At 46.2% G+C, this 12,043-nt stretch overlaps 1 protein-coding gene across 1 annotated transcript in view; it reads right to left on the bottom strand.

Annotated features, from left to right (window-relative positions):
• SLC24A3 (solute carrier family 24 (sodium/potassium/calcium exchanger), member 3) overlaps positions 1-12,043 on the bottom strand; it is a 148,515-nt gene that overhangs the window by 71,545 nt on the left and 64,927 nt on the right. Inside the window, exon 3 of the mRNA XM_009330134.1 lies at positions 1,805-1,881. Within this exon, the coding sequence (XP_009328409.1) occupies positions 1,805-1,881 (77 nt within the window). The remainder of the gene's footprint in view (positions 1-1,804; positions 1,882-12,043) is intronic.

The raw sequence follows: 12,043 nt of genomic DNA, 5'->3' as shown, positions 1-12,043 counted from the left end.
TGGGACCACTTCTCAGTTCCACCAGCACCGTCCCCGGCGCCTCTTTCAAGCCCAGCCCAAGCCCCACCCTTTGGGCATTCACAAGAGGGCACCGTGCTAACCACCATGGGATGCACAACAGCCATCACGTACGGCACTGACCCCCGTGGTGCAGCGCACAGGGGCTGCAGCAGCTTAAGACAATCCTGCTCCACCACCGGGCAGAAGTGGCTCACAGTCCATGGGGGGAACCTGCAGATTTGACCAGAGCCAGGCACAGGTGAAACCCAACCTGCAGGTTCACCCCGTACCTACAGCAGAAGAGCTGAAGATCCTCTGAAGGTCTCTCTCTCCACCAACTGCAGAGAGACTCTGGGTGACTAGGCTGCTGCATGACACTACTTTGAGAGAGGGTTTATATGAATTTTTGGGAGTATTCTTGTGGGTGCTAAAAATTCAGCTTGGGTCCAGTGCTCACTTTCCAAAACATCTCAAAGCACAGTGTTCCCATGGAAACTTGGAAGCCTTGAGCTTGCCAAAGTCAATAGTGATGTTACTCAACAAATTTTTGCAGCCATTTAGCCGAAATAAAATCGTAACACAGAGCACTCACATTACAACATGTAATACACTCTAATTTATACTTAAAAAGAAATCATGAATCATTGCACATAGCTAACGGTGACTGCTCATTTAAGCTGACTAAAAATTATTAAATGCTTTTAAACATTCATTAGGAGCAGGTATTTTCTTGGCTGCTTAAGAATGTCTCTTCCCCCCAAGAAGTATCAACTTGGCAGTTCTTCTTAAATGAAGACGACATTAAAAAAGAAAAGAATTGTCTTCATCTACCTAACAAAAGTCGAGGAACAGATTTGGAGGGACAGTGCTTCCCTCTGTGAGAGTACTGCAGCTGCTGAACGCAAGGTCTTCTAACACTAGCTAAGTGTCTAGTGGACTAACAGACCAGGATTATTTAAATAAACTTATCTTGAGTATCTTTAATTTTGGCCTTACCCATGCACACCACTTACACTGACTTGTTTGGGGCGGAGATCACAAAACTCCAAGCCCAAAATTGCACAGATTTCTGATATTAGTAAGGTCTTTAAAATAGCATCTATTGAAGTCTTCTTGGCACATTTCTGAACTTTGAGGCAAATCCCTCGCCCACGCGATGTCCTCCAGAATTCCCAAGAGGATCCAAGACACCCTGCAGCTGATGAATGAGAAGTTACGATCTTTTCTTTAATATATTCAGGAAGAAAAACTCACATTAGAAACTTAACTACTCAGGGGAATTCTGGAGACCCAAACTTTTTTTTTTTTTAAATTAAACCAGTTGATAATATTTTTAAATAGAAAACCCTCTCTAATTTCTTTTTCCTACAGCTATGTCATAAGGGGTGCCACAAGGATTTCTGGGGGAACTTTCTAGGAATAAGACTTCACTTCTTTTTGAAGGCAATTACATGAATATCCTCCCTCGACCTGCCAACCCTGCAGCATCCTTGTGCTTGGGGATGGAGGGCAGGGGACCACAGCTGCCTGACGGCCCCAGCAAAGCTGGTCTGGCTGGAGTAAAGTAACTCACAGGAGTTTATTCACGACAGCATGCGCCTGCACTCACAGGCTGCACCAGGGCTTTTAAAAGGGGTTTACGTAAAACTGAAGTATGTTATACTCAGTGTAGTTACTGAAACTCACTCTCAACCACAACCGAGAGCAGAAGCCCCTGTGGGCAGAAGGTGGCATCAGCCTGTGGTGAGCACACCGAGCCCTGTCCACGCTGACAGGAGAAGAAATGCAAAGTCACAAAACTTACACAAAGGACATGCAGGACCACAGCTCCATGTTTCCTGTTCTCGTTCGTGAAGATGTCATTGGGGAATTCATGGAGAGCTGCAAAAAAAAGGGGGGGGGGAAAGAAAGCTCAGATGTTTAATCAGCTACTCAAAACCACCACGTGTGCTGTTAAGTAACATAACGAAAAGTTGCCTGAGCCCTTCTACCAGGCAGTAGTCCTATGACTACCATGCCAGAGGCTCTTTGTTTCGCCTCCCTGTTAGTTTAGCTTAACTTGTCCTTTGGCAATTATAGCCTTTCCCCAAATGTTTACTGTGTAATTTGCTTCTGTGGCAACCACGATGTTGTGTACCCAAAGACACCTTGGGGAGGGCAGATAAATCCCGAGAGCAACAGCACTGCACTCTCCTGAAAACGTTCAAGGGAAACAGCATTGTACAGATTAGGTGGTGATGGGTCACTCTCACCAAGCATTTCTGACTTACGGTTTTGTACCCGAAATGGATGGGTAAAAGCCTCCTCCCAAGCCCCCAGCACCACCTCCCCATCAGTAAGGGCATAGGTAACATGTACTCATCTCCGGCAGGACCTAACGCTCTCCAGATGGGCAATGGCTTCCCTCGAGTGTCATTCCCAACAGCAGGCACAGTGGAGGCCTTGTGGCAAACCACCTCTCAGCTGTTTTCATTCTTTACGCTGCCCTGGTGTCTCTCACTGCCCTCACTGAGCTAGTAACAGTGTCAAGATACCAGACTTCCCTGTACAGCATTTGCTCCAAGGATAACCTGCTGTGTTACATAGCCAGCCAGTGGCCGAAAGGGGATGCAGCCCAGGACAGAGGCAGATTTGGAAATTTCAGATCAAAATGAATCCTTTCTCTACCTCCAAACTTCACTCTGCCTCCTCAGAGACGTCCTCAACACGAACAAGATATTTGATGTATGGCGCTAGTGATGCAAAGAAGGTTTCGACAAACACATATCAAATATTTTGGGGAAAAAAGGGTGCAACTCTTTGGAGTTGCAAAGATTTCCATCAGGAAGGCTTAGCATTACTGCAAAGCCCCGTGAGCTGTAACCCCACGTGCAAAGGCAAACCAGAGTCCTCCCAAAGACAATGGTTCAACAGGGCGATGCGTGTCTGAAATGGTGGAAGCAAGTTTTCTGTGAAGGTGCCATGACATGCCCTGTGCCATGAGAACGGGTGAGAGTTCCCACCTTCCCCACATGCTCTTGGCTCTGCCCAGCCAAAGGCTGTCAGGTAGTCTGTGTAAAATGGCCAAGCCTGGGGGCCAGGCTTCAGCAACGGATCCACGGCAAGGCAACAGCTATTGCCCACAAACACAAGGACGGCATTCGAGGACTCCCTCAGCATGGCCTGTACATGTTCCCTACAGCAGCTTTTTACCTGCAACAGACTCAAAGGCAAAGCCATTATTGCTCTGAATGAAGGATAAACACCTTTACTCTGCAGTAAGGCTATAGGACTCAGGCAGACTCCACGGTCTAATCAGCTTCGGGAAGAGCATGTTGGTAGAATTGAACCATGAAGAAACTTCATGCACAAACATAACTGTTTCAAATAATGATATGATAGAGCAGGGAAAAAAACCCAGCAGCCCAAATCAGATGCTGTTTCTCTCAGTAAAACAGCCCACTGGCAGGGTAAGTGGATCCCGTTTCTGACCGCACTGATCTTCTCATGACCATGATCTCCTCAGTGCTCTACAACACCTTGCTGTAGCCCAGCTCACGCAAAGGAAAAAAAGAAGGCATTCTACATAGTCAGAAGGTGACATGCTAAAGACCGTAACCCCCCTCCAATTCCTCCCACCTTCTGAAATTACAAGGTGGCACATTTTGCAAACAGGCAGAAGTACTTTTACCACATAGCATGTTATAAAATGGTGGATTTCATTCCCCAGGGATGCTGTGACAAGCAACAAAGTAGGAAAGGCCCAAAAGGAGATCCTCCACGGATTGTCTGGCAGTGATATTAAGTATGGTCATCTAAATGCAAACTCCACTCACTGTAAACCCTGTCTTGAGCAGTCAGCAAGGGTATGCATGGGCAGAACTACTGATCTTTACATGCTCTGTTGCTTACACTTCTCCCTAAGCATCGCCTACCAGAAGCAGGATGCTGGGCTAGGTGGCCATTATGTCAACTTCCTCACTTGGGCAGTTTTCTAAACATTCAGGAGAGAAGAAAGGGACATTTTGAAATCTGCAGTGAGAGGTGATGGAAGAAGAGCCATGACCTCCTGGTTGCTCAAGCATTCATGCTTTTGCTTCCTTCCTCCTTACACAGCAGAGAAAAGCACCAGCTCCAAAGTAATGAGCTTATACCTAGAGGAGGTTTGCACTTCACCTTGGCTTTATCACCCAATTTAAGTCCAACAGAGTCATAAAGTCTTAGAAATGACACACTAACAAGCATCTGGGACAGATGATGGCCCGCTATACCAACCCAGAAAACAGCTCAGCAATTTAGTTTGTTCAATGTGCCTTCATTAAGAGCAATATATTATTGTTAGATTAGCAGTTCTCTTTCCAAAGTCAAGTAATCAGTATAACAGTTGAAAAGAGCATGCAATACAGTCAGATAACCTTTGTTGCAAATACAGTGTTACAAGTCATTTAAAGACAAATTACTTCCATTTACTCAAATGCTTTATTACTGTTCTGGATGTTAATTGGATTATAAAGCACTTAAAGACACTCTGCCAATTAGGTTGCAGGAATGGCTTTTGGTTATAAACTGAAAAGCAAGTGTGAAGATGATCATCTGGCATTCCAAGTGCTTCTCAGTAATTCCAGGTTTGAATTGCTCAATAATAACTAAAATAATGGCTTTCTTCTAATGGTCAGTTCCACACATTCAGCCTCGAGTTGGGGGGGAAAATAAATAAATACATAAATCAAGCTGCATTTTTCCTGGCTTTCACATCATTATCATTAATAAAGCTCCAGCAATTGGAATTTAATCAGCAATTCCATAGAGGAGTAAATGGAAAAACAATACAGCTCAGTCTCATCGCTTTTCTGCCTGTGAAGCAATAACTGAGCAAAAGGTAGCTATGTCTTAATTTTGTTACTAATGCAAGCAAGGGATCTACCCAGGCACTGTATCTGAGGAGGAAAACATTCTTTTTTACGTAAGTGATCTTTTGACCAAAGACTCAGGTAAATACTGTTAATTGTATTCCTATGCGTTGGTAAATGTTATGAGTCCTAACAAACTAGTAAGAGCTACTGGAGCAGTACAGACGGTACCTTTAAAATTCATCTTATAATGAAATAACACCAGCAATACCCTTGAACATGTGAGAAACAACGTCGCAACACAGATATGGCCATGGAAACACCGCATTGCACCAGATCAGAGGGCTGTGCACCACAGCTTGCCAAGAAGCCTGGCGTGGTAACCCACCATCGGCTCACGGTTTACATTGCTCACATGGGACCATGCACACCAAGGTCTCTTTGCAGAGAACTTAACCTCCGGGGAGGCTGGGGAAGCCCTGATCCCCGGGGGCTCAGGGTACGTGGGAAGTCTGGAGAGGGCAGGCTGAGCAGAGGCTGCCGGCACCTCCCAAGAGAAATGCCAAGCATGGGGGCCAGCCCAAACTGCACAGGCAGCAGAAGGTTTTGGCCTTTTATGAGGACTAGAAATACCTGTGACTTTTTATAACAAATCAGGATTCACCTGCCAGGAGTTGTAACTATTTTCTTCCAAAGCAGAGCTAGTACTGCCAGGATGCCATTCCCTCTCCCACCCCCAGCACATGTACTGTGCCAGATATGCACAAAGCTGCCAAAAACACATTTAGGTGTGCAACCTAAAGAAACTAGTCAGACAGGTACCAGCACAAAGACAGGAGTCTAAAAAAAAACCAAACAAAACAAATCAACACAAAACACTGTGGAAGATGCAAGACAATGAAGTTAAAATACCTGGACAGGACCCATCTTTCCTCAGCAAAATATCATAATGTGAAAACCGAATGTTTTCATCACAGTTTTGTTTAAGAAATGTTCCTGACCATTCACCAGACCGTAAGACATTGCAAAGGAAACATGGGGAGGTAGGTTTTTAGCAATATGCAAAATGGTTTGCTAACACACACACACGCACATACGCTTCCCTCTCCCTCCTGCACTCCCTCCTGCAGCTGCCTAGGAGATTTTACCATGACAGTTCATAACAGACAGAGACAATGAAAGTCCAATCCCTTTATCAGGAGTCTCTAGGAGGTTCAAGGAGACCAAGGTGCACTTAAGCTAAAAGCATACAGAAAAAAACAGTATTAAAATAGAATAAGCTTGTCACTACTGGCAGAGGTGGGGAATCCTAGCCATCCTTTCTGTGCACAGCAGAAACATCTAATCCTTCCTCAGGTTCAGGTTCCCACCCCCGTGCTGTAATGAAATGCACCTTCTTATCTGAGAAAATCTAAGGTGTCCATCATTGCATTCTCTACGACATCGTCTGAACACAAACGCTTTTAGTGGCTTACAACGGAACGTATGCAATTATAAAATAATGTATGCAAATTTGAAATCTGCTGCATTTTTATTAGATGCATCAGGTGCAGATGAGTACAGATAAGAGGAGAGCTTTGCAAAACATAGGAGCTCCTTTCTAAGAAGAAATAAAGGGTGTTGCTGGAACACCACTCCAACAACAGCTGCCCTATTTACCTAGTATAAAAGCTTATACAGTTTGTTATTTTGCTTAAAAGGGTCCTCAGCTTTTGTACAGAAAATAGGGGCAGATTTTGCCAGGCTTATTTTGACTGCATCAGGAAAAAAACAACCACCCTATCAGCGAACCTAAACTCAATGAATTAAAGATTTCTGCCTAATTGATCCACTGTCATCCTGCAGACTTTTTAGGTATTGGGCCTGCAAACTGCAGAAGGGCAGGATCTTCACACGAACTCAGCACCTCCACAGACATTTTCTGCATGGGCATTAGGTACAATGCTAGTTGCCAAGACCAGGCCCATACCCTTGCAGCAGCACTGCAGCATCCAGTGCTGACAGCGTTTCTACTGCAGACATGTGAATTCCAGCCTTCAGATGCATGCAACTCAGTTTTAGTTTTCAATTCATGAGAGGTACATTCTCAGAAAACAAAGCGCAGGAGCATGCAGCTCAACACAATGCTTTTTTTAGGGTGCAGTTCAATCTTGTATTGGCAACTTGTAAAATTACTAGTAAATATTAGGATTATTAGAATTTGGAAGTAATTGGAGCTAGATGAGTATTAGCAAGGTATGGATTAGCTTTGTAAAGGAGGCTAAATAATAACAGCAGATCAGCAGTAGGTGAAAAAGTTGTGCTCTTTTGCATTAGCTGAGGACCTGACAGCAAGACTTCAGATGTTTAGACAGGTAGCAGCTGCTGTGCAGAATGGGGAGCCCACACCTTTCGAGAGCAGGGCATATGGCACCTACCGCATCCCATGGCACAACCCCAGCAAGTACAAAGCAGCAGCGGACCTGCTGCTGCTCACTCACATGAGAGCATTCACAAGGGTATCGCAGTACATGCTCCCCTTGCCAGATTTAGAGGAAAATTTTGTAAACATGCTTGACAGGGAAAAGTTATTTTAGTCATAATACAATGAGTTGGAATAAATTCCTGTCCTTTTATTCTCAATCAGTGTGCGATTCATTAAAATTGGAACCCTGTTCAGCCTTGGCTTTAGCGGACTTACAAAGTGATCCACATTACCACCCTGTTCAGAGGATTTGCCGGCGCAATACAAATTTGCCTCTGTTCTGCACAGTCAAGCTACTCCAGGCAATTTGCACACTGTGCCAAGGACAGATGCGCAGAGAAGATGCTGTTGTACCATTCTTCTAGACAGCAGCAGGGAGTGTTACCCTTTCAAAACCCTTTTCCCTGCCACTCCTTTCCCTCTCCTATTTAATGTTTCCACCTTTCCAAAAGGATTCTTCTTAAAAAAAACACCCAACACTGTACTGGATCAAGAGTTCTCAAAACCGCAACGTATACTTATTTTTAAAAAAAAGTCGTTATATTGCTAGCCAGTGTACCTACTCTAGGGATAAGAAAACCCTTGGGAAATCTGCCATAGTTTTCAGAGAAGGAAGAACTGAGGATGTTCAGCCTAGGCAATAAATTATCAGCAAAGAAAACTGTCAGAGATTTAAAAACTCTGTTCATTTTCTCACGCTGTCCCCACAATTCTTTCATGGCCAGAGGTAAGTCGCATCAGTGCTAGGCACTGCAATCCCAAAGCATCCGAATACCTCATGGGGAGAGGCCCAGCCTGTATTTGTGTACAGTTTTCCAGGATAATTACTCTGCCCAGTGGCCCCTCTTTGGCTGCTTCTTTCCAAAGAGTTCTTCAGAATTGGGCTGCACGTCCCGTCATGGGATAGAAGATAAGGCTACAGAAAGGCATTACCTGAAAAAATTACATGAGTGGGCTGGATTAGAAACCAGGATTTAGATATGCAACTCCAACATTTAGGGACCGTTGGTATTCACAATATCAACGCTACTTCAGCTGTCATTAAAGGTCCCAGAGACAACTATACTTCTGCAGCTGGAAAAACAGAGACATGTAGCTGTGCCAAGCAGCTGGGTGCGAGCTCTTGTCTAAGCCCAGATGACAAATCGTTTGCTCCTGTGCCCAGCTCGAGGTGCTCCGAGCATGCCAGCTCACAACAGGAAAGCAAATACATCATTAGCAACAACCACAACAGGAACAGAGAACTCGAGGGAACATCATTATGCCACTGCATAAACACATGCGGTGCTGTATCTTATGCAGCACCTGTCCTGCTGGTCTTCCCATCTTAGGAAGGATGCAGTGCAGCTGCAAACAGCTCAGAGAGCAGCAACAGGATCAGCCAGGAGTACGGACAAGTTGCGAGCATGAAACGCCGGAATAGAGATAACCTCTTCAACCTGAAAAAGGCGGAGTGGAGCAAGGGTTTCTGAAATTGAGTGGCAAGGAGAGGGAGAAAAGGGACCAACTGCTCACCAGCTCTCCCGGTGCATAAATGAGAGGGGCCAGCAGGAAGCAGGTCCACAGCCACAGCAGCCCTTCCCACAGCACACACAGGCAGGTCAGCCTGTCATCACAGGGTGCTGAAAATCTGAATTTTCCATGGCTTCACAAAGCAAACTGACAAGCCAACGGAAGAAAAGAAGTCCATCAAAGACTAGTAACAAAGATTGTTCCTGTGGCTCAGGAAGTCTCCATACAGCAAACAGGTGCAGCCAGAGAAAGTGCATCAGGAAGTGTCCCCGCATGTTTGCTCAATAGGTTTCTTTGACTTCTACTATTGTCTTCTATGAGGGAAAGATATTAGTGGAGTAGACCTTGTGATGTGACCTGAGACAACATTTTTTTAAATCAATGCCAACAGCTTTTTACACAGGGAAATAAAAATATACTTTAAAACACTTAGTTACCTTCCCCCCCCATCCTCAAATTCATGATTTTAAACTCAAGCTTGAGATTTTTGACTGTTTCGGGGTTAGCAATAATATTACATTCACCACCTGCCTGCACACTGTCTTAGCCCAATTCCCTGACCTCCAACAGCATTCCCTGAATGCTGGGAAGGATATCCTCAGTATCAACTCTGAGTGTGCTGCAGGCCCTACCAAATATGCAGGAGAGTAACTGCTGCATCCCTGAAGTCTGTCCCTCACACAGACCAGTGACCCACTGGGGGGAGCCTGCAGATGTGGGGAGGCAAGGGGGCTCAGGAGCTGCTGGATATGTTCAGCTTCACAACTACCACCACATGGAGACTGGCTCGGATGTGGATGGCTCCACACTCCGCAGCACACCAGTCCCTGCAGCCAAACCCCATGGGAACAGCTTTAAATCACACAGTACAGGAGAGCAAGGGACTGTGAAAACCTTTAGTTGTCTTTAAAAGCATCGGTCAAATTCTCTCTGAGGGGAGGGCAGAGTACCTTTTTTTTTAATATATAATTGTTTTACTTTCTGCAAAGTAAAAATGGTGTTTGTATTACAGTGGCATGATCAAAAATTCAAGAGAGCCAAACTATGCTGATATATCATTTTGCTAATGTTTTACTCGTGTCACCACTTAACTGCTGAAAACAAGCAGCTGAAACAGTGTGGGGGTACAGCACACCATTATAAATCATGCAGCATCCCCCCCACGGCCAATGACACCATCCCATACCTTGCAATGGCTTTACAAGGGTCGGCTCTTACCAAGCAATAGATCTTCAGATAGCATTCTCTGTACCTTTGCAGTAATTAATTTCTAATTTCCAAAAATTAAACATTTATGGTGGATGTTCAGGCAGCGATGAGCTTATGCACACTTCCACTTCCTTGAGTTACTGCACGCTGTGCTCACGCCCAGCACAAAGGATGCTGACGGCAAACACACTGAACAAAAGCATTTTTACATTTTTCCAGGCTGGCTTTTCAGCAGTTGTCAACAATGCACCTAGAGCATTACTGTCACGACAGGACAACAAGTCAACATCAGCAAGTCTATTACAGACCAGCTCTGATGACAGCCAAAATCTTCCCTACAGCACACCTGGGCGGGTGCTGGGTGACCTTTTAAAGGGAGAGAGTATGCAGAGAGAGGTGTGGGGCCACCCAAGGTTTCCTGGAGGAGGGGAAGCAGGGTGAAATGACACTGCTTCGTGTGGCCAGATGAGGGGATACCTGCGGTGAAGACTGCAAGAGTGGGAAGGAGCTCCCCCAACTCCAGCCGCAGCACATGGCCCCAGGGGTCTTAGCAGTGGTCCTGTCTCAGAAGCCAGCCCTTGGACACTGGCCCTGTGCGCCCACCCTGACGTCCCCCTTTATTACCAGCAGCCTTTGGAAACTAGGCTTTATGGAACAAAAGAAGAGCTGCTGGAGCAGACATAACATGAAGCAGAGCAGCCTTAGACAAAGATGTGAATACATGAGCAGAGGGCTTTGGTCTGCATACAATCAGCAAACATTTTCACCTTAACTTTCTGGGAGCTCTCCGGGAAGGTGCAGCCCTTGCAGATGAAGGGGCATGTTACACTGGTAGCAGTGCTGAGGAGCTGCAGAAGGACCCTGAGTCCCGCCTAAGGAATTCAAACCAGATGTCAATCACAGAGAAACATCCCATTACAAATTGCTCATCCCATGAACAACAACTCTGAAAGCATTTTGGTTGATTTGTCGTATGTTCTCTTATCAGAAAGCAGACCTTTAGCTAAATATGGCAAGAGGGGAGTGCTGCGGGATCCTGCCAGGATATAAATCCCATCGTAACTTCACCCTCTTTGTCACACAGGTCCATTTATTCAGTCTGGGGGCTTTTTTTAGATATTGACTAGATACAGCTGTGTCAAAAGCTCTTACTGGAAGACATCCATCCTAGCTGCAGCATGCCACTGAGGCCAGACGGCAGCACCGCCAAAGGATGCTGAACCACCTGGCTGGCAAACAGGGCAGCGGTGGGGCTTATCGGTGTCAGCACTGGGGGTGAAGCAGCAGAGGACACTGCCGAATCTTGCTGGTAAGTCAGAAATGCCCCCAGGCTATGAGATGTTGTGTCCGCCCCTTTGCAGGGGGTTCACAGCCCACTGTGCCCCCTTTTGGAAACTGCTGCTGGGCCAGTGAACAGCTCCACCAGCGGCTGTGCAAGCGTGCAGTCAGGGCCCCAGGGAGCTCACGCCCGCTCGGGAGCAGTGATACAGAGCTGAGACAGCCGTGCGTATCTGAGAGACCCCGAAACTGCACATGGATGCTCTGTGGCACGCTGTGGCTCCCTGATCTTCCTCTCTAAGTTGGCATGTATGATACGCACAGAACGGGCAGTGTGCTGGGCTGTTTTCTGAAACAAAAATATAGCGGCTGTATGCCTTCCACTGAGCCGATGACTTTTTCTCCCCACACCCCTGCATGCCTGTGGAGCCTGGCTGGCCCAGTGCCCTGTGCAGCACCAGAGCGGGGAGGGAGCCAAGCGTGACCAGAGGTTTCCATCCACCCTGCCAGCCCGCCACAGCACTGCAAGGAAGTAACACGTCCCCGCCTGCTCAAACACACTGAAGGTCGCCTCTCCTCTGTACCCGAACCAGCCTTGAATAGGATCCAGCATGCAGTACTCCCCAGATCGTGCCTATTGTCACAAAAAGTTTCATATCGCAGATCCAAAAACCAGAGACAAGGGAAAGACCCTGGTATTTTCCATGACACCACTGCAAGCCTTTGGTCACTCCACCAGCTTAAAACACAC

This window comes from Pygoscelis adeliae, unplaced genomic scaffold (genome assembly GCF_000699105.1).
Source record: "Pygoscelis adeliae isolate BGI_AS28 unplaced genomic scaffold, ASM69910v1 Scaffold188, whole genome shotgun sequence".
Lineage (NCBI taxonomy): Eukaryota > Metazoa > Chordata > Aves > Sphenisciformes > Spheniscidae > Pygoscelis > Pygoscelis adeliae.
The sequence above is the reverse complement of the archived record's forward strand: the minus strand, read 5'-3'. Positions and strand labels throughout refer to the sequence as shown.